Source organism: Aethalodelphis obliquidens, unplaced genomic scaffold, assembly GCF_003676395.1.
Source record: "Aethalodelphis obliquidens isolate GAN/ISIS:26980383/991018 unplaced genomic scaffold, ASM367639v1 scaffold38, whole genome shotgun sequence".
NCBI lineage: Eukaryota > Metazoa > Chordata > Mammalia > Artiodactyla > Delphinidae > Aethalodelphis > Aethalodelphis obliquidens.
The window spans coordinates 16,570,047-16,596,652 of NW_020837982.1; the positions used below are offsets into that span (position 1 = coordinate 16,570,047).

At 43.1% G+C, this 26,606-nt stretch overlaps 1 protein-coding gene across 1 annotated transcript in view; it reads right to left on the minus strand.

The window, feature by feature from the left end:
- Window positions 1-949: 949 nt before the first annotated feature.
- FBXW10B (F-box and WD repeat domain containing 10B) overlaps window positions 950-26,606 on the minus strand; it is a 38,897-nt gene continuing 13,240 nt past the window's right edge. Inside the window, exons 8-15 of the mRNA XM_027130970.1 lie at window positions 26,108-26,308; window positions 19,681-19,802; window positions 15,856-16,004; window positions 14,725-14,867; window positions 6,955-7,113; window positions 5,032-5,297; window positions 4,151-4,300; window positions 950-1,824 (exon numbers count right to left, since the gene is read on the minus strand). Coding sequence (XP_026986771.1) covers window positions 1,001-1,824; window positions 4,151-4,300; window positions 5,032-5,297; window positions 6,955-7,113; window positions 14,725-14,867; window positions 15,856-16,004; window positions 19,681-19,802; window positions 26,108-26,308 — 2,014 coding nt within the window. The 3' untranslated portion in view covers window positions 950-1,000. The remainder of the gene's footprint in view (window positions 1,825-4,150; window positions 4,301-5,031; window positions 5,298-6,954; window positions 7,114-14,724; window positions 14,868-15,855; window positions 16,005-19,680; window positions 19,803-26,107; window positions 26,309-26,606) is intronic.

Consider the following 26,606-nt stretch of genomic DNA (forward strand, 5'->3'; position numbering starts at 1 on the left):
CTGCTGTTGGAAGGCTCATGGAATAATGTGTAGAAGCACGTTTCCTTAATTGAAGGGATTCTTTCCATTCAAATCACAATTTTTACATGGCTATTTGCCAGTGCTACTTTAAACCTGATTTCCTAAGAATGCAGAAAAAATTCTCCAGGGAGAGAAAGCTTGGCAAATGATGGTATTCCTGCACCCGGAGGTGAAAGCGAAGGCTGGGAACAGGTGGCCTGTGCATCTGGCCTACCCATGCCAGGGTTTTGGTGGCCCACTCAGTGTGTGAGTTGTGGAGTTTTGTGGGGTTGGTGTTTTGTTGTTTTGTTCTGCATTCTGCTTCAAGGGTTTCCATCCTATGCCATGCTGAGCTACTGAGTAGGAGCTACCCCCTTCACATGGGGCTTGAGCTCTTTGATGGGCCACAGCCCCTATGCTGGGCTGCTCACATCTAAATCACCTGCCTGGCCCCTGACACCAACCTCAGCAGGCTTAAGTAGCAACCTCAACACACATGATATTAATGTAGAAAGGATGAATGTGCCTAATTCTCTTCCATAGGAGTTAGCCCTGAGGAGGAAAAATGCAATTTGAGGGCTTCTCCTTTTAGATTCTTAATTGAACTCATTGAGCTTCATCAGGCTTCCATACGAAAATACCAGGGAACTCCAGTGCATTATTCTGATATAATCCCATCAGTTCATTTGCTAGAAGAAACGATAGCCCTAAATTGGTAGCCATGAGTGGTATTAAACTTCCAACATCTCCCATCAATGAAACAGGGCTTCCATGCCTCTCACTGAATGGTTTTCAGTGGTACTACAGATGCCAATCACCCCCAGCCTCTCTCTGTTTTCTTACTTTGATAAATATCAGTTCTTTGGTTTATAGGAAAATAATTAAAGAGTCCCCATGTTAATTGCCAGGGAACAGTTGAAAACAAACAAAAAGAGGCCGAACACCAACATCCACTTGGTTTTTTGTTTATTATAAAACGCTGTAACTTCCCAAGGCTGGTTCAGATAAATACGTTTTGCCCAAGTTCAGGGGCTGCTGTTTTTCCTTGCTTCATGAAATTATCAATGGGCAGGCCTTTGATCTTCCTGACCCAGGCAGCTCTGCTGGCTTTTTCCGGATCAACCCCTCCAGCCGGCTTTATGGCCTGAAACTCCTTCATCTTGGCCTCCTCGTACTCTTTCTCCTCCTTCACAGTCAGCAGCATGAACTCTGTGTTCACTCTGAAGGGGTCGAGGGCCGTGTAGAAGCGGGGCCAATCTCTCTTGGCAGCCTGGGCCGTCGTGCCCATCGGCGGAGCCAGCACGCGGTTTGGTTGGATGACCTGTGTGCTGGTTAAGGGGCTGAAGCTGCGCACTGCCCCATCAGTTGAACTGGTTGGCGGGTCTTCAGCCTTTAAGCTGCCAGAGAACCTGGGGCAGATAAGCACCGGCTGGGGGATGGCAGACTGGACTCTGGGGCTGTGCACAGAGTTCTTCAGGTTAAGCTGAAGCTTCTGGATTTCAAGAGGAATACTGGTTTGTTTCACGTCTATGGGAGGGTTGCTCAATCTCAACCGATCGACTGCATGTTGGACCGATCGTCCCTTCAAACTCAGGACCTTCCTTGGGTATGAAATGGAAGGTCCCCAGGCATCGATGACCTGGGTTTGGGGCCTCCGGGGATAGGCAAACTCCCCAGAATTATGGGCTTTCTGCAGGGCATTCACAGTCAGGAGGAACTGGTCAGGTGACATAGGGATGCACCAGGACTTCTTCTTTGAGCAATTGATCAAGTCTCCCAAAGTTCCCAGTTGTCCTTGTTTTGGTATTTTCTCCACATCATCTGCTTTTTAAAAAAAAGAAAAGAAAAACAAACCAGTGTTCCATGAAAACCATTAAGTACTTACGTATGAAAGTTAAATCCATTCCAACTGCTATTCAGACTATGGTCTTTGTTACCCAATGGACGTGCTGCCATCATGTGAGCAAAAATCCTCTATGAGACGAGAAATTACAAAATATTTAACACACGTTTTTAACAAATATGCTAGTACTTGTGTACAAGTGTGTATGAACCTCTAGATATGCATATTTTGGAAGGAACATATGTAATGCCTGTGCTCCACAAGTTCCTGAAACTTCCCTGTGGGAAGGACCTTCACACCCCATTTATAGCCTTACAGAGTTTCAGTAACACACCTATATTTTTAAATAAAACCTGGATGGCAAAGCTTGATTTCCACTTTATTCATCAAAATTGACTCCAAATGATCTTTGGATGTTTCTCAAAATCAAAACTGCCTTCAAAAAACATGCCACCCCTGCAAAACTGAAACTATCAAATGGCCAAAAGGCAGTTTCTGAACAGGAGTTCCCTAAATGTTTTGAACATTTCGTAGGTCCAAAAGCCACTGACAAGGACAAGAGATTCATTCTGGCGTGCTACTTTAGAGTCAAGGCCTCCAAGATGCCTAAGGCCCTTGAGTTAGCAACGATGTCTTCACAGGTGAGCAAATTTACTATGTCTCTCATTTGGGCTTTTGAATCCCTGCAATACCTCACAGACACACTGAAAACATTATCCTCCTTTTACAAAAGGCATAACTGAACCATGAAAAGGAGAAGGCATTTGTCTAGTCTGACCTAGCAAGTAAAATCTGCACCTCAAACTGCACCAATAAAACTAGCAAAGAAAATGCAACAGGGTATTGATTTCACAATTTTATAACAGGGTATAATTTTCCTTGACCAAGTAGGTCTTATCTAAATGAAATTAAGATGTCAAAGTCTTCCCCGTGCTTCGTCCAATTCCAGAATACACCACTCTGTGTGTGTGAGAGAGAGACAAAACACAGTTTTTCTCCTTCTATTAAAAGGAATTGTGATGGGCTCATTGTTCAGTAACTTGTCTTTTTTTCATATAATAATATATTACGGATCTCTTTCCAAGTCAAAACTGGGGCTCCATGGGCTTCCCTGGTGGCGCAGTGGTTGAGAGTCCGCCTGCCTTTGCAGGGGACACGGGTTCGTACCCCGGTCCGGGAAGGTCCCACGTGCCGCGGAGCGGCTGGGCGCATGAGCCATGGCCGCTGAGCCTGCGCGTCCGGAGCCTGTGCTCCGCAGCGGGAGCGGCCACGACAGTGAGAGGCCCGCGTACCGCAAAAAAAAAGAAAAATGGGGCTCGTCATCCATTTTTAGCTGTTGTATAAAATGCCTTTGTCATAGTATGGCTTTGTCATCACCTAGTTAGTTACTTAGTCTGTGAGTGATCAACCTTAAAGAAATGCAAATAGCATCTTTACTTATCATATGAGCAAAACGATGGTGGACACCCAGTGTTGGCTTGGGAGCAGTGGGAGCTCTCATGCATTGCTGGTGGGAGTGAAAAGTGACACAGCAGTTTTTAAAGACAACTATGGCGATCTCCTTCTAGCTTTTAAAATGCAGTCATCCTCGTGGCTCAGCGATGCCACGCCTAGGACTTTACCCCGCAGGTATACCTATACAGGTACACAGAGACAGGTATATGCAAGGATGCCCATTGTTATTACAGACCTCACAAAACTCAATTGTTTTACCCTCACCTTGAAGCTAGTCTCTGCAGGGAGTCTGATTCAAAGAAACACTATTATATTAGCCAAAAATATTTGAAAGGCCTTTTAAATCTTTACCAGAGTCTCTCAAAAACAACAAAGGGACACCTGATTCATGGTAACTCTTCTCCAAAGCCCCTCCCCGCCTATCTCCCTGACCCCCTTATCTCACATGTAGAGCACCCCCCAATCCAGCTCCTCCCCCATGAAACCCCCTAAAATGCCTCTGCAATCAGCCCCACTGCCTCTTCTCCCTTCCGCTGTGCCCATTACTCAGATTGATGACACAACAGTCCAAGAAGTAAGGAGGCTGACTGTGAGCCCAAAACCAGAGGCTCAGCTCTTGAGAAAGGCGCTCGCTCTGTGTGGCCTGAAGTCAGTAAGGGGACGATTAGGGAAAACCCACCACTCTTAGGAGAAGCTGGGCATTTTATCCATTCAGAATGCAAGCAAACTGATTGATCAACCTGCTGAAAAATCAGACTGAACAAAGGAAGAGAGAGAGAGAGAGAGAGAGAGAGAGAGAGAGAGAGAGAGAGAGATTGACTCTTGCCACATGAATTCAGAATAAAGGATCACCGCTCTTCTTATCTCCGGCGAGGGGTTTTGCTTCCAAACTCTCTTGCTCGGTGCCCGTGCCATTTGCTTCCCTAGAAGTCGGTCTCTTCCTGCCATCTCTTCGGGGTGACTTTGGCTTTCCTTGACTTCGAGGTGCCTCCGTTAACACTCCTAAATTAAGGTTGAGGAGGAAACTGTAGTAATTATGTGATTCAATTTGGTATGAATACTGGGGGCGTAGCTGATAATTCAACTGATTTTCACCCAAATGATCACTTTACTGTTTGTTGCTTCCTGTTGTCCCATGAAACTAGGCAATCACCTGGAGCCGAAGGTCCATCTAGATCACCTCCTGACGCCCCCCTCCTACCCCCGTTTCCTACTGATTATCAAGCTTTATGCATCATCTGAAATTCTCGGTCCTCTGTCCTAACTGACCGTTTGTGGTGTAATACTCTTGGAGGTGATCTATTGATCTAGGATTTTCCAGGTACGCATGTTATCAGTCAGAGGTCTACAGAGAATATGTTCGGCAGAGGACGTTTTCCTGCAGTAGAGTATATCTTGTCTGTGTCCTAAGGAAATAGTCATGTACTATATGCTTGGATCAGGGGCAAGGGGGAGGATGCTGGTTGTCTGGTTTTTGTTTTAATGGCAAGTATGAAGGGCTAGTGTCATCTACTGCAGAAAGATTCTAATAAGTATGAAAACTTAGGCCTTGAAAATCAGGAGATCCCCTTGAGCTGGCTAACAAATTGTCACATCAAAGAGAATGACATACAGGTTGGGATTTATATCATCAAGAAACCATTGACCAAAATATTCCACAGAGAAACTGGTCCTGGAAGCCCCTCACCTGCTCCCCTGGGTACCACTGGGGCTGCCTGGGATTCGGTTCTTACCTGTAGGTAACCTGGATGCCCTCAGGAGAACTGGGGACCTGTGAGATTTGCTGAACAGGGACTCCTGGGCCGTGTGTTTGCTAGATATGGATTCCTGAGGGCTGGGAATCTGAGTGCTCGACTTGGAGAGAACTTCTGCGAGGCCGTTTTCTTCCCTGTCATCCTCTTTGTCCTTCTTCTTTTGTTTGGCCCGTTCCAGGGAGTACTGCCACTTGATATTCTCGAACTGGAACATGAGGATGTTGCTCTCCGTGTTGATCACCATCCTGGAACCAAAGCAACAGGGTTGCCCACAAAAGGAGTGTGGAGGCTGCCACTGCCCGGCTTCCAAATATGCATTTGGACTACTGTCCCATCCGATCCTGAGGCCAAGGGATCAGTGCCCGGGAAATGACCGCACAGACAGGGTGGTGTAGGTTGTTGCAGGGTCTACGGGCGGAGAAAGGTGGCAGGCTGTGCAGCAGGGGTCGTTAGCTCTGTAGCCGTTTTCTTTAGAAATTAGATGTGAACAAGGCACACACGTCCTGATTACTTCGCTTCTCGGATTACAATATTTTTTTAATGAATTTCCATTCCTGGAGTGAGTGCCAAGAACCTGGGGTGCCCGAGTCAGAAGGCTTAGCTACTCTGCACACAGATGTCTTCAAGTTCACTCCTTTTTTCTTAAGCACAGCATCCAAATGCCATGGCTCTACTGCCGTGATGGGATGGGCAAAACTCTAATGGGGGAGGCCTTCAAGCCCTCGCTGACCCTCCAGCCCCACCCCCTTCAAGCCATCGCTCTGGGTGTCTGTGCACGCTCTACGTTCAGACAGAACATTTGTACTTTGTAAAGCAGGAGGATTTCTGTCTTCCCTAATCCCCACTCTCATGCCACTAGAGAAAAAAAGGGTTCTAACCCCGGGGTCCCCACCATCGCCTGCTACCCACCCACTGTTCCTGGGGTTCACAGCGGTTACAGGGCATTGCTTTCCCTCCCCCACCTCTGCTCCTAGGTCTCCCATAACCATAAACAAGAAATGTAAATGCTATGTGTGGGCTCCTTTCTGCGCCAAAAGCCTGCAATTTTAAGACTGTCACTGTTAGCGTAAACTCTCCCTAAAAGTGACTCGTTACGGTTGGAAGCACTGGAAGGGAACTTGGGGAATCGTTCCAACTAGGAATCTCTTTCAGACATATTTTTGCTCAAGCTGACGTCTCTCTTCGGATGTCATGATTAAGAAAAGGTCAAAGGTGACCTTTTTTTATAGGCTTCTGACTTCATAACTGAAAAGCATTAATTTATTGAGCCTTAGTATACTAGCACCCCCCTGCTTTAAGCAAGGAGGACTAATCATTAGGAGGAAGGCAATGTGGTTCGAAGCGATTAAGTGATGTCTTAAGTGAGGCTGTGATAGAATTTAAAAGTTAAGTCTAGTTGGGTATTTTCACATAATATCACCCTGAACCTAGCGTCTAACGACACAGTATTATATACAATTAGTGTCGTCATGGTTTTGCTTTCTGTAAACTCATCTGCTCAGTTCTGCCCCACTGGACACTGGGCCGCCTGCCAATGCCACTCCCGCCCTCCTGCACGTCACTCTGCATCAGAAGCGAGACACAGAGAGCTGGGAAGCTCTCGGGCTGGACGTGGGATCAGGGGCTGCAGGCTGGCAGAACCTCGGTCCCCACGGCAGAGCTGTATCGAGCCCATTGCGTGACTGGATCAGACACCCAGAACGAATGAAGAGTAGTGTGGTCCCTGATTGCTAAGTTCTGTGTGAAGTCCCATGAGTCCCCCATGAGCCTATGACTGCAGCCAAGACTGGAGGGGAGCACGGCCCACTCTCTCCTGCTGCCAGCAAATCTGGGGCCGGTGTCCCATAGCAGGAAAAATAATCATCCAAACAGAAATGCTCAGGGCTCTGACCTACCACCCACCTGTTGCCCTGAATAAAGAAGGACAGCACAGGATAACCTCTGCCATTGGCTTTCATCACCTTCAGACAGTTCCCATTTAGGAAATTGTAAATGCGGATCTTGCCATCTGCACAGGCACTGATGACCCGGAGGAAGAGAAGGGCCACGTGGAGAACCTCCCTGGAAGGGAACAGAGCAATGGGCAGTACCCACCTTCTGGCAAACTGTGTGGGTGTGTCTGGAGTTGGGGCATTTCGGGTACTGTTGGGAGGCAGGGGTCGTGACTGTCCTTGAAACGATGTTTGCCATCATTTTATGATTCTGGATGTAAACCATTAACCCTCAAGACACAGATGGAATCTCCCACCCTATTGTGTTATTTTTCCTGCAATTTGGTCACAGTGCCACAAGGTGGCAAAACAAAAAAGCTTAAGTCACAGATTCTTTTTTTTTTTTTTGATCTGATACAGAGATGACCATGCTTCTCTCTTACAATTTGATTCCTAGCTAATACTTCTCATGCTGAGAAGTATTTAACGTTTTGAATCTTTGTAAAAGTAGCATTGTTATATAAAGAAAGAAAGAAAAAATAAGGGAAAATGATCATCTTTATAAGAAGCAAAAACCCGGTATTTGAGCAGTTTCTTTTGGTTCTTAAATTAGTGGCTTTAATCCTTTCAGTGAAACATCCTTAAGGAAAATTGTACCCAGGGGTGAGATTTTTGAGCTCCCTTTTGTGACGACCAGCAGGAAAAGAGAGGGGATCAGGAGAAGACTTAGGTAGATGCCTCCAACAAAATTCTCCCTACAACAGCTGGCTCCAACTTGGGCTCCAGGTAAGTTGGAGTATTCAATTCTGAGAAGTGTAATTACCGCATTGCTGTTAATGCTACTGAAAAATGGACCTTGATGCCACCAGTGCCACCAATTTCTTAGATCTTATATGTAAAGCAGATCCATTGATCCCTGCCATCTCTACCCATCCAAGTCCATCCATGGCCTCGCTCATGTGCTACCTTCTCCATAAAACCATCCCTTACCTTCATTCTCCTCTCATTCCACTCACATACACAAACTTCGGGTATATTGTCAGAATCTCTTGGGCACAGTCCACATCTTATCCATCTTTGCACACCCAGCACAGTGCCTAGCCCCATAGCAGGCCCTCAATAAATATTTGTTAGAAAAGTGAATGTCGACTCACGTTTCAGTGTATGATTGTTGCTACAATATGTTAAAAGAATGACATCCACCCCACACCATTTGGCCTTGGTCAGATCCCAGAGCCAATATTAAGACTTTTCAAGGCCCCAACAACTAACAAAACAGAAATAGCAAAGACCTTGAAAGACAGGAGCTATTCAAAAAGCAGCAAAGACGCCAATGTGGTTTGAATCCCACCTCACATGATGAATGGATGGATAGATAGATAGATAGATCAATCTAAGGTATAAAATAAGTATAAGAAAGTCCAACAAAGTTCCAGTTTTTTCTTAAGATGGAAATACAATAACTATATTGATGCACCTCGGTCCACTTGTGGGGGAATCCAGCACTAGGAGAGATGCCTCGTGATAGAAGGGTTGCCTCTTTGTGTATCTCTTTGGATCTTGCTGAGCTAAGCCTACACTTCTCATGGGTTCCTGTGACATTTGGTGGTTCAACCTATACCATTATAGCCTGGTGATTAAAAGCACAGGCTTTGGGATCAGAAAACCTGGGATCAAAACCTGATCCTACCTTTTATTGACTATATAACCTTGAGAAAATAACTTAACCTCTCAGTTTTCAGTTTTCTATTCCATGAAAAGGGGGAACTGCCTCAGAGGATTGCTGTCAGGATTAAATCAATCAAGGTATTTTAAAAACTTAGCCCATACCTGACACAAGAGCGGTTTTCATGGTCCTGGCATAACCCAGTCTCCTTTCAGGTTTATCTCTGTTCTAAAAATAAGTCATTTGTCTCCTTCTTTGTTCCTCTTTTATCAAAAGAGACTGCAGAGGGTGATGTCAGTGAAAATGGTGGAGGAAGGAACTCCAAAATTCCATCCTTCCATAAAAGCAACGAAGAAACTGGCAAAAACTGTCAGAATCAACTATTTGGAACTCTGGAAAATAACCAAAGGCTTGCAGCAACCCAGGGAGCACTTAGACAAGAAAATGATCTTAGTCTCAGTAGGAACAGTGGACTTTGTGGCATGTTAACTTACCCTAGTCCAATCCCAACTCCCCAGCCCAGTGGCAGCCATGAAAACGTCAATAACAGCCCGCATTCCTGGTACTGGAGGAAACAGAACAGACCTCATTCACAATGAATTATCTGACCTGTCTGGTGGATTCCTGGGAGACTGGCTTAAAAAACTTGTCATTATTTCATCTTACCAGGAACTTATCCAGTGCTAAAACTACTACCTGGGGAGGGTAGAGGTGGGGGGAATGTTTTGTTAAAAACATAGGCAAATATTTTAGTCATGGTTGCCTAAGGCAATAGATATCTGCTGGGGCAAACAATACACTAACCAAGAAGCTTTGGAGGAAAAACTGGGGAATGAAATGTCTGTAAGGGCTGTGAAAAGCTCGGATGTATTTCTGGGACTCTATCTGGCCACATACACGCCCAGGGCTGTGCACATGCTTGGGGGAGACTTGAAAAAGCCCTAAGCTCTCACTCTTGAATGACCTTGATGGTCTGCACAAGCAGGAAATGAGGGCTAAGGCAGAGTTGTAAACTGTCTGGCTGAGTGTTGAAGGCTTCCCTCAACAGGCACACAGAGCCCCTTGGCAAAGAATGGGGGGTATTTTGTTTCCAGGTGTTCCAATAAATCTCTTTCCAGTCATGGGCACACCACCAAGGTAATAAAAGAGACTTCAGTGGCCAAACAAGACAAAGAATACAGACTCACTAAACAAACAAACAATAAAAACTACAACAAACAACTAGAAAAATAAAAAGAAAGAAAGAAACCCTGGGCATGGGGGAGAATTTGATTTCCCGAGTTGTCATATTAAAATATTCAGAATGTACAGCTTTCAGCAAAAAAGTTGTAAAGTGTAAAAAGACACTAGAGGGTATGACCCATAAACAGGGAAAAAAGTAATCGATAAAAACTGTGCATAAGGAAGCCCAATGGTTGCACTTTCTAGACAAAGACTTTAAATCATCTATTTTAAATGTGTTCAAAGAGCTAAGGAAAACCATGCCCACAAAACTAAAGGAAAGTATAAGAATGGTGTCTCACCAAATAAAGAATATCAATAAAGAATTAGAAATTATAAAAGAATCCAAACAGAAATTCTGGAGTTGAAAAACTATACTAACTGAAATGAAAATTCACTAGAGGGGCTGAACAGAAGATTCAAGCAGGCAGAAGAAGGAAAGCATTTGAAGAGAGGTCAATTGAGAGTATATAGTCTAAAGAACAGAAAGAAAGGAGAATGAAGAAAAATGAACAGAACCTCCGAAGTCTGTGTGACATCATCAAACATCAACATATGCATAACAGGATTCCCAGAAAAAGAGGAGAGAAAGGAGCAGAAAGAATATTTGAATAATGGCCAAAAACTTTCCAAACATGATGAAAAACATTAATCTACACATTCCAGAACCTCAACTCTAACTAGGATAGACTCAAAAAGATCCACACCTAGACATATTATAATCAAACTGTAAGCAGTAAGAGAAGGGCAGCTCATAACATAAAAAGGATCCTCAATAACATTAATAACTGACTTCTCATCAGAAACCATGGAAGCTAGAAGGCAATAGAATGACCTACTCAAAGTGCTGAAAGGGTAAAAAAATAACTGTAAACCCAGTAATCTATATCCATCAAAACCATTCTCAAAAATGGAGAAATTGGGCTTCCCTGGTGGCGCAGTGGTTGAGAATCTGCCTGCCAATGCAGGGGACACGGGTTCGAGCCCTGGTCTGGGAAGGTCCCACATGCCGCGGAACAACTAGTCCCGTGAGCCACAATTACTGAGCCTGCGCGTCTGGAGCCTGTGCTCCGCAACAGGAGAGGCCGCGATAGTGAGAGGCCCACGCACCGTGATGAAGAGTGGACCCCGCTCGCTGCAACTAGAGAAAGCCTTCGCACAGAAACGAAGACCCAACACAGCCATAAATTAATTAATTAATTAATTAAAAAAAATAAAATTTAAAAAATGGAGAAATTAAGAAATTCCGAAATAAACAAAAACTGAAAGTTCATCACTAGCAGACCTACCTAATAAGAAATGGTACATGGAGTCCTTCAGGTTGAACTGAAAGGACACTAGAGAGTAATTCAAATCCACATGAAGAAATAAAGAGCATCAGTAAAGGTAACTATCAATACAACTACCTAGGAAAATCTAAAACAGAGCACAAATGTATTTTTTAATTTATAACTCTTTTTTTCATCTCATTTAAAAGACAACTGCATAAAACAATAATTATAAGTCTATGATAATGGACACATAGGATATAAAGATTTAATTTGTTTACAAAAAGAGTATAAAAGAGGGGGGAAAAGGAGTTGTATAGGAGCAGTTTTTATATGCTATTGAAATTAAGTTGATATTAATGTGAACTAGATAAATGAAGACATTCATTGTAATCCCCTGGGCAACGACTAAGAAAATAATTCAAAAATATAGAGGAAAAAAAATGACAAGGGAATTAAAATGGCACACTAGAAAATATCCAAGTATTCACTTAATATCCAAAAAGACCATGATAGAAGACTTGAGAAACAAAAAAATACAAAAGATTATATAGAAAATAGCAAAATGGTAGAGTTAAGTCCATTCTATACTTAATGTAAATGGACTAACTCTTCAATTAAAAGGCAGACATTGGAAAAAGGATTAAAAACGTGATCCAACGATATGCTGTCTACAAGAGACTCAATTGTAGATTCAAAGACACAAATAAAGGTGAAAGAATGGAAAAAGATACTCCATACCAAAGAAGCTCCAGAGTAGCTACACTAATATCATACAAAATAGACTTTTAGACAAAATTGCTAATGGAGACCAAAAAAGAACATTATATAATGATAAAAGGGTGAACTTACCAAGCAGATATAACAATTATAAATGCATCTTCACCTAAGAGCCCCAAAATATGCTATGCAAAACTCACAGAATTAAAGGGAGAAGTAGAAAACTCAATAATCATAGATGGAGACTTCAATGCAACACTTTAAAAAATGGATAGAACAGAAAATCAGCAAGAAAACACAAGCCATAAACAACATTATAAACTATATGTAGACCTAACACACATATACTGAGCATTCCACCAACAACAGCATACACATTCATACCAGTGCACATGAAGCATTCTCCAGGGTGGACCATACATTAGGCCATAAAATGTGTCAGTAAATTTTGAAAGATGGAAATTATATAAAGTATGTTCTCCAACTGCAATGAAATTAAATTAGAAATGAGTAACAGAAGGAAATTTGGGGAATTCATAAATATGTATGGAAATTAAACAACATGCTCTTAAATAACCGCTGGGGGAAAGAAGAATTTAGAAAGGAAATTAGAAAATACTTTGAGATAAATTAAAATAAAAACACGACATATCAAAACTTATGGGATGCAGCCTATAGCAGTGTTCAGAGGGAAATTTATAGCAGTAAATACTCACATATCTCCAATCAATAACCTAACCTTTCACCTTAAGAAACTAAAAAAAGGGTCAAACTAAACCCAAAGCAAGCAGAAGGAAGGAAAATATAGAGCAGAAATCAATGAAAAGAGAATTGAAAAACAATAGAGAAAATTAATAAAACGAAAAGTTTGTTCTTTGAAAAGATCAACAAACCTTTAGCTAGAAATTGTCAAATCTTTGCTTAGACTGACCAATAAAATAAGAAATAAAAGTCAAATTACTAAAATCAGAAATGAAACAGAGGACATTACTACTGACTAATGGAAATATTCTGTAATTAGATAGTGGTAATGGTTGCACAACATTATGGATATACTAAAAACCACTGAATTGTATGCTACAAAATGGTAAGTTTTATGTAATGTGAATTATATCTTAATTTTAAAATTGCAAAAAAATATATTAGTACAATACTAGCTATGGAAAAGACATTAAAGAATAAGGGTTTTTTAAAAAAAAGACACTCCAGGGTACAGAAGCTTTTCTAAGGATCATCATTTTTGTCAGCCCTACTTTGCATCCTCTAATTTCATTCCTCATAACCATTCTCTCCTACACTGTATACAGAATCTTAATTTTGGATAAAAAAAAATGTTGGACCAAGAGAACAGAAAGGAGCCCTCTTTCTCTGGTCCTTCTTCTATGAAGGACAGAGAGCAAATATATGTTTTTTCATCCATGTCATATTCTAAAGATGGGTATCAGTGCATCATTAGAACCCTCCAGGAAGGCAATCTGTCAAATTAGTCCTCATTATCAATCAGTTGGAAATATTTATTAAGCACTTACATATACACAGCACTACTACAGATGAGTGGGAGAAAGGGCCCTAAAAATGAGAACATTGACAATGTCCTCCAGGTGTGCTGTAACTGTCTATGGATTTGCTGTAACTGTGCAAGGCATCAAGAGCCAATGTGAATGGTATGTTGGGCTGTCATTCGACGGAAGTGGGAATGGTCTAAGGTCTCATAGCTGAGGAAGAGTGGGAGGCTCATAGATTGATGAAATGTTGAACATACTGCTGAGTTTGCTGGGAACAATTATTTTCCAATAAGTAAACTAAATCTTACTGAATCATGCTTGGAAGGTTTTAAAAACGCAGGGTTACAATTTTCAGGTGACATCACAAAGTTTGAGTCCCTCCTTGAGGTCAAGTTTTGACCGTCCAGATGATATGCTGAGAAGCTTACTGATAATCACCCAAGGGTTGGGTAAATCACTGAACACTGGCCTTTCCTGACACCCACCTGTCAACAATGCAGTCATACACGCCAGAGAGAGAACATACACATAAACGCCCATATCCCCCTCCACCGCCCACAAAGCCAGTCTGCCTGTTCAAGAGGTTCCTGTGAGGCCATATTTCACTAAATAACTATCCCGTGATAGATCCTCCTGGAAGGCCCATTTACTCTTTCAATCGATTGGGACAGCACTTAGTTTCCTGGTATTTCTTATAATGCACTCAGGGGAAGAAGCATTATTCATGAAGTACAGAAGTGGCCTAGAGCAGCCTGTAAAACCCATGACTGTGGCAGAACCATTAACTGACCACAATCCCCTTTCAAATAAGCTTAGATGTGACCTCAGAGTACTTCTTAACTGGCTCCAAGCAGCCACCATCACTAAACTGGGATTGGAAGTGTACAATGAAATCCATTTGCTGTCCTGGAATAGAATCAAGCCCGCAGGCTTTAAGGGAGCTCCTTCTTTAAGCCCTTGGTTATTTTTAAACCTTTGGCACTTGGATAATTTTAAGCTTTTGTGAACACGCAATTCCAAGATTTTAAGCTTAGTGGGGCTGGCATTATTTGGGGGACCGTTCTGCCAATATTCCTACGTTTGGTAGGTAACAGATACAAATTTATCCCATGTGCCGTAAGTGTAAAGTTCCAATAACCTCTCAAAATCCACATTTAGTATTATTTCTTAAGAGAAATAAGGGAGGACAGGAGAGGGGGTGGTCATAGTGGACGACACGCAGAAGAAGAGGGAGCAGAGACGGACGAGGAGCAGAGGCAACAGGTGGTCAGCAGAGGGGACCGATCTGCCGAAGAGCGAAGTCTGGGCTCTGGCAGGAAACAGCGGGGCAGGAGCTGGGTCCCGGTTTCCTTGGTACCTACTTTGGATGCTTGAAGGCCATGAGGCACCGCTCGTACTTTCCCACCATGCTCCAGGCCATCACCAGGCCGTCAGCGCTTCCCGACAGGAGATGCCACTGGTCGAAGCACAGACACTTCACAGCTCCCTCATGGCCGTTGAGTGTCTGCAAGAAAAGATGCCTCTGTTTTCAGTCCGTCTTCAACTCAGACTGTGACTCCTCAAAGGCCAGAGCTGGAGGCTTCTCGAGATGAATCCCAAAGCCACGCTCCACCAATCCGTGGCCACCACCACTTAGCATTTATCTGAGCTGACCGCGCCTTGGCTCTGATGAGGCCAGCGGACTCCATGCCCCCCGCTCTCCGGAGCTCTCTCCCGAGTTAAGGAGGAAGGTGAGCAGGGCGAGGCCTTGCTCCCGGTGGGTCTGCGGCGGGGCAGGCCCCACCTTCCTAGAGTGCCAGAGAGGGCCACGATTTACCTTCCTCTGCTGCCAGAAGGGCAAGGCTCAGGTGTTCCGTCCCCAGCTCCTTGCCAGGACCCGGAGGCAGCTGGGCTTCTCTGTGCCTGCAACTGCTGGGCAGACCACAGTGACGACACCACTGGTGGCAAGAGCCTGCCAGCCAGGTCAGTGTTTCTCACTGTGATCCTGTGTCCTGGCACAAATGACATCTCCCCACCGCCCACTAGGGCCAGGGGGCTTCCAATCCAGCGAGAACGCTTTTTGTGTGTGAACAATCACTTTCTAGACAGCCAATGTTCTCTTCTCCTGAGAGGAAGGAGGAAAACAGTTGTGGCTTTGTTCATTCCTATACCCCACACCAGAATCAGGCTGGAATGTTCCAGAAGAGGAGAAGGCACTTTACTCGTGCTGCTGTTAAAAGACCCCGAGCCCACGTACCATGCGGAGTCAGAATGCAGCCTCCGCCGCCGCCACCCACCCATGACGAGGCGGCTCACGCGGGCCTTGACCTTCTACTGGCTCAGAATGGCCCATTCTTGGGGGGCCTTCCCCTCCCCCTTTTCAGGACCACCCTCTTTAGGTGACTGCCACTCAACTGCTCTAGGGCAGTCTGGGGAGCTACCTGGAGGGGGACTGCCAGTGTCCTCCAGCCCCTCACCCCCAGTGCCCCGACCCCCCCGTCCCCACCCCTCACCTTTACCAGCTGGGCTGTGATGACGTGCCACACTTTGACCAGCCCTTTCTCACAGCTGCTCACGATGTACGTGTCATTGATCCTGGTGGCCAGGATGGGGTTTTTGTGTTTAAAGGTCTTCAGGCACTTTCCTGTCTCTATATCCCACTCTGAAAGGGAGGGAGAGAGAGGGGTAGGTGCACGGAGAGGGTGGCAGTGGGGCTCCACACCCCATCGCAGAAGCTAAGACCAGCCGAGCCCATTGTGTCAGACCCTGCAAGGCTTCACCTGGCCCGGCAGCTCCAGAGGCTGACCCACACTCCATGTACCTGCAACCCAGCGCTCCCTGAACACAGCCCTTAGGAGAGCCAGCAGTGCATGGACCTTGGCTCTGACCCTGGAACTTAGCCTCGGGGTCCAAGGGTTGGACAGCTCATCTCTGATAAGCCTCCTCAGCTCTAATAAGCCTGAAAAATGCTTCCTATGGAGTGGATTTCAGGAAAATCGTGGCAGATGTTCATGTCCTCGTTCCTCCCGGATGCTGTCCTCCTGACCCCCACCTTCTATCCCCCAAAGGAAAGAAAGCTGTCTCTCCTCATTTACATTTTAAAATATTTCAGAATCTGACTTTTGGATTGATTTTACTTTTGCGAGACTGTCACAGCTCAGGGCAGGTCTACTGCTGCTGCTACACAGACGGCGTCAGAGCCACTGTACCCCACACTGTAAGTGTTGGGTGGGTCTGTGTCCCTGGGTGGGTGGGAGAGCCGAGCTTAAAGGAAGAGGCTGAAAGCAGGCACCACGATTTCAGGGGGGTGAGGGCGTTAAAGCCCCCGAAGAACCTTCCTCCTCGGGTAACAGAACGCGTAAGCTAGGACCGGAGAGTAACCATAGCTGGCATCCACGCTGCGCTGGCTGTGAGCCAGACGCCACTCAAAGTGCCTGACAGGCATTAACTCATCTTCACAAGGCAGAGCGATTACTATGCCTCACTGTACGGGTGGGGAAACTGAGGCCCAGAGAGGTTCTGTAACCTGCTCAAGGTCACACAGGCGGTGAGCAGATTGAGCTGCGATTCAAACCCAGGGCGTCTGGGTCCACAGGCCACGCTCCTAACCACTAACCAGAACTATGTGAATACACTTCTCTACACTTGTTTTTAAATATATATTGGCCCTTTTATCAAATAAGGAGTGGGAAAATTGAAAGATGAATTAAAGGAGTTATTGGTAAGGTGTCCTGACTTAAAGAATTTTTAAAGTGTGGGCGGGGGGGTACCCTTCAGGTCTCTAATTGTCTCCTTTTTGTTCTATTTTGGTAACCCAGGAAGGTGGGAAGAGCCCAAGCAGGCTGGCTGGTAGCTGGGGCCAAGATTAGGGTGGAGTGAGAGACCTTCGGATACTTTTTTCATTGTATATTTTGCACGTTAATTTTGACTTTTAAAGTATTGCATTAAAATAACCATCTTGATCACTGAGTTTTTTTTTCTATCCCCTTAAATTTTGCACCAGAGGTGAGGGCCTAACTCCCCTTGCCCTATAGCCCTGCTGGCGGCCCACAGGACTCTCTCAGGTGAGTGGGAGGTCACATCCACCCTTCCATCTTCAGAGCCTCATCCTTCATCCTTTCTGCTCCACCCCTCAAAGCAATCACGGCAATGAGACGCTCAGTCAGTTGGGGAGGGCAAAGAGGTAGGGAGTAAGGCTTCCCAGGCAGCTCTGAGCATCCGTGTGTGTCCCACCAGCCCACTGTCCCTTTCCCGTCACTTTCCTCCGCCCACACCTAACATGCTGTGGGTTCCTGAGGCCCTGGCTTCTCTTCTCTTTCACTCTTTCCTCCTGCTCTGCGAAGGAAATCCCACCCACATCCGGGGCTTCCCCCTTTCACTGTTACTTGGTAACCACCAAGCTGACCCATCTGGGGCTGCATCCACCTCCTGCTGCCCTCCCCCGGATGTCCGCGGTAATCCCACGCTCAACGTGTTAGCTTCCCATTGCTGTTGTAACAGATTACCACCTGCTTCGTGTCTGAAAACAACAAATGGATTATCTTACAGACGTTTGGCACGACTTCACAAGGCTAAAATCAAGGCGTCAGCAGGGCTGTGTGCGTGTATGGAGGCTCTGGGGGGTGGGCGGGAAGGAACCCATTTCCTTGCCTTTTCCACCTTCTAGGGTCACCCACATTCCGTGGCTCACGACCCCCTTCCTCCATCTCCAAAGCCAGCAACACTGTATCTCTCTGACCACTCTTCATAGTCATGACTCCCTTTGATCACAGGTAAGAAAATGTCTGTTTTTATAGATCCACGTGATCACCCATGGGCCCACACCAACAACCCGGGAGCGTCTCCCCATTTTAAGGTCCTTAACTTCAGTACCTCTGCAAAGTCCCTTCTGCCATGCGAGGCACAAGATGACACAGACGCCGGTGTCTGGGATTAGAACGTGACCATCTCTGGTTGGCCGTCCTCCTGCCTGTCACACTCAACGTGTTCAAAACGGAAGCCTTCACCCCCTCCTGCTTCCCTCCCCCGCCCGACTCTTCCTCTGAAGCCCCGTTTCCATCAGCGGTACTTCCAGATACCCAGAGGCCTGCGTTATAAAGTCTGGCCTCACCCTTTGCCCTCCTCTCTCCCTTTTCATCTCCAGCTAGTGTTGAAGTCCCGCCAGTTCTCCTTCTAGAAGTCTCCCTTCTCTTTGTACCATCTCGTGTAAACTCGCATCCATCTGTTGTCTTCACACTTGCCTGTTCTCGGATATTCTGAAGACATCACAGGTTCTCTAGACTGAGTAAGTCCCTTAACTTGCCCCCTGTCCCCCGGAGTCACCACCTCTCCAAATCCTTCTTCCACGATATCACCAGATCAATCTTTCTCGAATACACATTTCATCATATCAATCCTCAGCTTAAAACGCATCTACCGGCCCCCACGTCTTATAGAATAAAGTTCAATTTCCAACCACGACGCAGAAGGCCCTTGACAATCTGGCCCCAGACAAACGTATCCGCCTGATCTCCAACACCACACGCTGCAGCCCAGCTGTACAGAGCAAAGGGAAATTCCCCAAATTCTTCATTTTTTTCAATATTCTGTGATTTGCCTGAGGTGTTCCTTCTGCTTGGAATGCTCTACACTCTCCCTCTGCGTGTAGAACTACTCCTCAAGATCACACTCAAAAAGCACCCTGCCTGCAGTGCTTTCCCTTTTACCCTTATATCTACGGTCCCTTAGTACCCCACAAGCTCATTGGAGCACACGTTTTAGAGCCAGACAGCCCTGGGTTCAAATCCCCACCCGACTACTTAGCTTTGATTTGGGGCAAGTTGTTTTTCTGAGTTGTGGATTCCTTATCTGCATCCATCCCATAGGATTCTTTTTTTTTCTCTCTCCCTCTTTTTATTCTCTTCTTTTTAAAATTGATTGTAATTTAAAATTACAGTCAACCCATAGGATTCTTGTGAGAGTTAAACAAGATAATGTATGCAAAGCACCTATCACAGTGCCTGTCTCAAGGTTAGTACTCAATGAATGGCAACTGTTATCATTCACATATTTACTATAATCCCCCATTATATATTTCTAAGTGTGTGTCCATTAGAAGACCATGAGACTCTTGGGGAAATAAAAAGCCACGTCGGAAGGGCCATATCATAAGCGCTTTTTTCCTTACCATCTAGCACAGCACCTGGCATTCAATCAATAGTTGTTCAGTGAATGGGTCAATGGATACATGGACGGTTGAAAGGATAAACGACCGCCCATAGAAATGAGCAAAACAAGTCCTTTGGCAACCCATGGATTTGGGGAAACTTCTTAGAGAGGTGGAGGTGTTTCTTTCTCACCTTTTACCTGGCAATCTCTTGCTCCAGATGCGAGCTTGTTCTTCCACACATCCATGCAACTGATAGTCCCCTGGTGGCCATTGAAGATGCGTTTGCAAGCCCCACTCTTCAGATCCCAGTATCTGCAGGAATCAGGCCAAAAAAAATAATAATAATAAGTTTTTGAGATTTTCTGAGGGCCCAAGGGATCAGACGGTATAGAGTTCAATAGGGAGTTGGAAGGCAGCAGAGTTTTATGACCAAGGCCTGGATCTGAATCCCAGTTGCAGGGCCTATTAGCTGTAACTTTGGGAAGGTTACTTAATTTCTGAGTAAGCTTCATTTCCCCATTGATAAAATGGAGATGATAATAATAGTAGTTACCTCACAGGGTTTTGGGGAAGAATTAAATACACTAACATAGTGACTGTCAACCGGGGTGATTTATACCCCCAGGGGTGATTTCCATCCCCTGTGACAATGTCTGCAGGCATTTTTGGTTGTCACAAGTTGGTAGGGAGGTGCTATTGGTATCTAGCATGCAAGGTCCAAGGACGCTGCTAAACATCCTACAATTCACAGGATGACCCCCCACAGGGAGAGTTTTCCAGCCCCAAATGTCAATGCTTCTGAGGTTGAGAAACTCTGCAATAATGCATGTAACACTAGAACAATGAGCAGTGAGTAGAAAATAATTGATAACTGTTAGCTTGTATTAGGTGGAAGGGTCCCTAGAATGGTCACCAGGCTCAGAATCCATGGCACTGATTCAGTGGTAGAGCTGACCTTCAAACAAGAACAACACAACAATTGACCCAGAGCCACTAGAATATTTTATGTGCATTTCTAAAGCATATCTAAGAGATAACGTGGGAACGTGTATGAGTCACACTGTTTTTTTGTTTGTTTGTTTTTGTCTGTTTTTTGGCCACGCAGCTTGTGGGATCTTAGTTCCCTGACCAGGGACTGAACCGGTGCCCTTGGCAGTGAAAGCACAGAGTCCTAATCCCTGGACCGAAAGGTAATTCCCAGAGTCACACTGTTTTTTAATACGCAAACCTGCCTGAGGTCTCTCAACTATCATTAATACTGACTTCCACTTCAGCCAAATGCCTTTATGACAGTACAAAGTATCGATATAATGTCAAGATGGTGGGCTCCGGAGCCAGGCTGCCTGAGGTCCAATACCAGGTCCATCACTTACTAGCTGTGTGATCTAGAATAAGTTACTGAATCACTCTGTACCTCAGTTTCGTCATCTGTAAATTGGGGATAATAATGGTACTTACCTCATAGTTATTATGAGACTTGGCACATAATAAATGATTAGTAAATGGTTCTTTTTGTTCTGTTTTTCTTTAGATTTGTTAGGCTTTTCCTTCTAATATTCCTAAAGGTCCTATGGCTTTACCTGCTCGTCAGAGCCTACTCCGCACCCACAGTGCATTCAACAATGTCCCACTGGTCTGAAAAAAAAAGCATGTTTTTTTTAAATTTCTTTTTGGCTGTGTTGGGTCTTCGTTGCTGCACGTAGGCTTTCTCTAGTTGTGGCGAGCAGGGGCTACTCTTCGTTGTGGTGCGCAGGCTTCTCATTGCAGTGGCTTCTCTTGTTGCAGAGCACGGGCTCTAGGCCTGCGGGCTTCAGTAGTTGTGGCACGTGGGCTCAGTAGTTGTGGCTCACGGGCTGTAGAACGCAGGCTCAGTAGTTGTGGCGCACAGGCTTAGTTGCTCTGCGGCATTTGCGATCTTCATGGACCAGAGCTCGAACCTGTGTCCCCTGCATTGGCAGGCGGATTCTTAACCACTGTGCCACCAGGGAAGTCCCAAAAAGCATGTTTTGAACTTCTGTTTCTAGCAACATGGCCAACCACATGTCCAGGTTGTCTTCGTAATTCATGCAGAAAAGGTATTGATATTTGAGAAACACTTTCAGAAAAATAGGAATGGAAGGGACTTCCTTGCCTTAGCAAACTTATAAAAGAAAGTCATAACGGCAAACATTATGCTTAATGGAGAAAAAACAGATGTACTCCCTTCAAAAAGGGGAAAAAGATAAAGATGGCTTTCATAGCTACTGCTTAACTGTAAGGCCAAGGCAAAGTTAGAATGAAAGAAAAAGAAAAAAGCGTAAGTTTCAGAAAAGAAGATAATATATTGCCATTATTTCCAGTTGATAAGATCATCTACATGGAAAAACCAAACCAACATACATACTTTGAGGTTAGCAAGAGAGGTTAGCAAGGTTGCTGGATACAAGATCCACCTATAAAAATCAATACCATTTCTCAATACCAGCAATAACCAACTTTAAAATATAAATGAAAATAAGATACCACTCAAAATAGCAACAAAATTATATAGTTTACAAGTATTAAATAAGACTACACAAGACTTTTATAAAGAAAAAGTTTTAAGTTCTAAGAAAGAACAAAGAAATGAATGTGTTGCCCAAATTGTTTATAAATTCAATGCAACTCCAATTGAAAGTCTAGTTAGATTTTTCAAGTCGGTAAACTTACCCTAAAAACTCAAAAAATATATACCATAGCTAAGTTATATAAAAAAAAGGAAAGTGAAATGTAAAACTTGCCCCACCATCACATATGAAAACATCAAAAATAACAACAACAACTTAAAAAAATCTTTAAAACAAAACAAAACAGGGTAGTCCCAATCAGAATCCTAGCAAGTTATTTTGCAGATATTGAAAACTCATTCTAAAGTTTATAGGAAGAAGCATGAGACCCAGAATTGCCAAAACAATATTGAAAGAGGGGAATAATGTTGGAGAACTGACACTACCTGACTTCAAGACTCACTACAAAGCTATAGTACTTAAGACAGTGTGGTATTGGTGAAAGAATAGACAAATAGATCAATGGAACAGAACAGAGAACCCAGAAACAGACCCATGTAAGTACAGTCAACTGATTGCAAAGGTAATACAATGGAGCAAAGAGAGTCTATCCAACAAATGGTTCTGGAACAACTGGACGTCCACATGAAAAAAAAAAAGAAGAAGAAAAAAGAATTTAGCCACAGACCTTACATCCTTCACAAAATTTAACTCAAAATGGATCACGGACTTAAACATAAAACACAAAACTATAATATTCTTAGATGATAACATAGAAGAAAACTATGACCTTGGGTATGGCAATGACTTTTAGATACAACACCAAAGGCATGACCCATGAAAGAAAGAATTGATAGACTGGACTCCATTAAAATTTAAAATAGCTACTCTGCAAAAGATAATGTCAAGAAAATGAGAAGACAAGGCACAGACTGGAAGAAAATATTTGCAAAAGACACATGTGATAAAGGACTATTATCCAAAACACACAAAGAACTCTCAGAACTCAACAAAAAGAAAATAAACAACCAAAACAAAAACTGGGCAGAAGAGCTAAATAGACATTTCTCCAAAGAAGACATACAAATGGCCAACAGGCACATGAAAAGATGCTCAACATCGCTAGTTATTAGAGAAATGCAAAGCAAAACCACAGTCAGGTATCACCTCACACCAGTCAGAATGGCCATCAAAAAGTCTACAAGTAATAAATGCTGGAGAGGGTGTGGAGGACAGGGAACCTGCCTACACTGCACTTTTCCACAGTGCAGCCACTGTGGAAAACAGTATGGAAGTTCCTTTTAAAAAGCTAAAAATAGAGCTACCATATGATCCAACAATCCCGCTCCTGGGCATATATCTGGAAAAAATGAAAACTCTAATTCGAAAAGATACATGCACCCCAATGTTCATAGCAACACTATTTACAATTGCCAAGTCATGGAAACAACCTAAGTGCCCATCAACAGATAACTGGCTTAAGATGATGTGGTGTATATATATATATATATATATATATATATATATATATATATATATATACACAATGGACTATTACTCAACCATGAGAAAGAACAAAATATTGCCATTTGCAGCAACATGGATGGACCTAGAGAATATACTTAGTGAAGTAAGTCAGATGGAGAAAGACAAATATTATATGATATCACTTACATGTGGACTCTAAAAAATAATAAAAATGAATCTACATACAAAACAGAAACAGACACACAGACAGAAAACAAACTTATGGTTACCAAAGGGTAAAGGGAGGGTGGGAGGGATAAATTAGGAGGATGGGGCTAACAGATTCAAAGTACTATACATAAACTACATATACAACAAGGATTTACCGTACAGCACAGGGAACTATATTCAATATCTTGTAATAACCTATGATGGAAAATAATCTGAAATATATATATGTATGTATTTCAGCTTACCATACACCTGAAACTAACACAATATTGTAAATCAAATATACTTCAATTTTTTTTAATGGGCCAAAGATTTTAACAGACATCTCACCAAAGAAGACATCCCCAAAAGATACTCCACGTCTCAGGTCATCAGGGAAATGCAAAAAAAATAACAAGACACCACTACACACCTATCTGAATGGCCAAAATCCAGCACACTGACAACACCAAATGCTGGTGAGGATGTGAAGGAACAGGAACTCTCATTGATTGTTGGTAGAAAAGCAAAATGATGCGGCCACGTTGGAAGACAGTTGGAGATTTCTTACAAAATTAAACATACTTTACGGTGTGATCTAGCAATTGTTCTCCTTGATATTTACCCTAAGAATCTGAAAACTTACGTCCACACTAAAAACTTGTAAATGGATATTTATAGCAGCTTTACTCATAACAGCCAAAACTTAGAAGCAACCAAGATGTCCTTCAGTAGATGAATGAATAAATAAACTGTGGTCCATCCGGAAAGTGGAATATTATTCAGCATAAGGAAGAAATGAGCTATCAAGCTATGAAAGGACCCAGAGGAGCCTTAAATGCATATGACTAAGTGAAAGAAGCCAATCTGAAAAAGCTACGTATTGTATAATTCCAACTATATGACATTTTGGAAAAGGGAAAATTATGGAGCCAGTAAAAAGATCTCTGGTTGTCAGGGGTTAGGGGGAAGCATGAATAGGCAGAGCATAGAGGATTTTTAGGGCAATGAAAATACTCTGTATGATACTATAATGATGAATACACGTCACTATATATTTGTCCAAATTCATAGAATGTACACCACCAAGCATGAACCCTAAGGTATATTATGGACTTTAGGTGATTATGATGTGTCAGTGAAGGTTCATCAAATGTAACGAATGTACTACTCTGATGGGGTATCTTGAGAATGGGGCAAAGGGTATATGGGAAACCTTTGCACCTTCCTCTCAATTTTGCTGTGAATCTAAAACTGCTCTATAAAATCTATCTTTTTTAAAAAGGCGGTTTTGATGCAAGAACAGAAAAACAAGCCAACAATACTGTATTGTATGTTTGAAAGTTGCTGAGAGAGTAGATCTTGAAAGTTCTCATCACAAGAAAAAAAACTGTCACTATGTGTAGTGATGGATATAACTAAATTCACTGTGGTAATCATTTTGCAATACATGCATATATCAAATCATTATACCATACACCTAAAACTAACACTTTATGTCAATTATACCTCAATAAAAAATAAAAAAACTCATGCACATGGGTACCAGGAGACACATCCAGGAATGTCTACGGCAGTTCTCTTTGAAAGAATAAAGAACTATAAACAATGCAAATATCCACCAACAGAAGAGTACATAAACGAGCTATGATGTATTCATCTAATAAAATACTGTATCTCAGTGAAAATAAATTAATTACTGCTACCTACATCCTACAAATGAACCTCAAAATCACAGTTCAGTGCAAGAATCAAGTACAGATGAACTTTTAAGATACAATTCCATTTATGTTAAGTTCAAGAATGGACAAAAGTAACTAATATATCGGCATATATATAAATAAGTAGCAAAATTATAAAGAAATACAAGGGAATAATTAGTATAAAATTCAGGATAACATTACCTCTGGTTGGGAGGAAGAAAGAAGGAATAAGAGAAAGGCACATAGGGGATTTAGGGAATGGTAACACCCTATTTCCTGGCCTGAGTAATGAGCACATGGGTGTTCATTATATTGTTTAAAAATATACATATATATATATATATATATATATATATTTAACACTATTTGGTTTCCATACCCACAAAAAACTACTTTCCCCTGAAGAAATCTATAAAAATATATATAAATTATGCCTTCACGTAATAATGCTAAAGAAAATACTTTTTGAGTCACAGCCTTCAGCTAGAAAATAGATCTGATAATTGCTATACATCTATCTCACCCAAAGTTTAAACAATATACAAATTTTTGGTTTTTATCTTGCCAAAAACAAAGTGGGTTGTTCTAAAAGTCAGTGTAATTTAGGATAACTTTTGCATAAATACAAAAAGGTAAAAGCATGCATGCTCTTTCCACAAGCTGCATTTAGGCCTCAGCAGGTTGGGGAGCACAGCTTTCTTGGACCACTTACCTGATACTCAGGTCATAACTCCCGCTCAGGAGAAAGTTTTCCTCCTCACACAAGAAGAGGGTACGGACACTCCCAGTGTGGCCTCGGAACTTGACGGGTATCTGTTTTATCTGTACGATGTCCAGAAGCTGGATCTTCCGATTGGATGACACAGCTAACAAATGTCCCCCAGAATAGTGGACGACTCTGTTTCGGTCCCACCTGAGTTGCCAGAAAAAGGATGATCCGTGGAGAGAAGAGTTAGGGTCCTTCCTAGAACTCACTTAGCACAGTGCCTTTCACCTGCAGCAATACTATAATGGAAAATACAGGGCCTTCCAACAAGGGATATAGCAGAAGGCAAGGCCTAATGTTAATGGTTCCTGATGGAGCCCCACCTCACACCATAACAAAAATCCATTTCAAACAGATTTAAAACCTAAACACAAAAGGCAAAACTATTTTAATAATTTCTGCTAATATATGATAAATCATCAAGACACAGAACAGAGCATGCAGC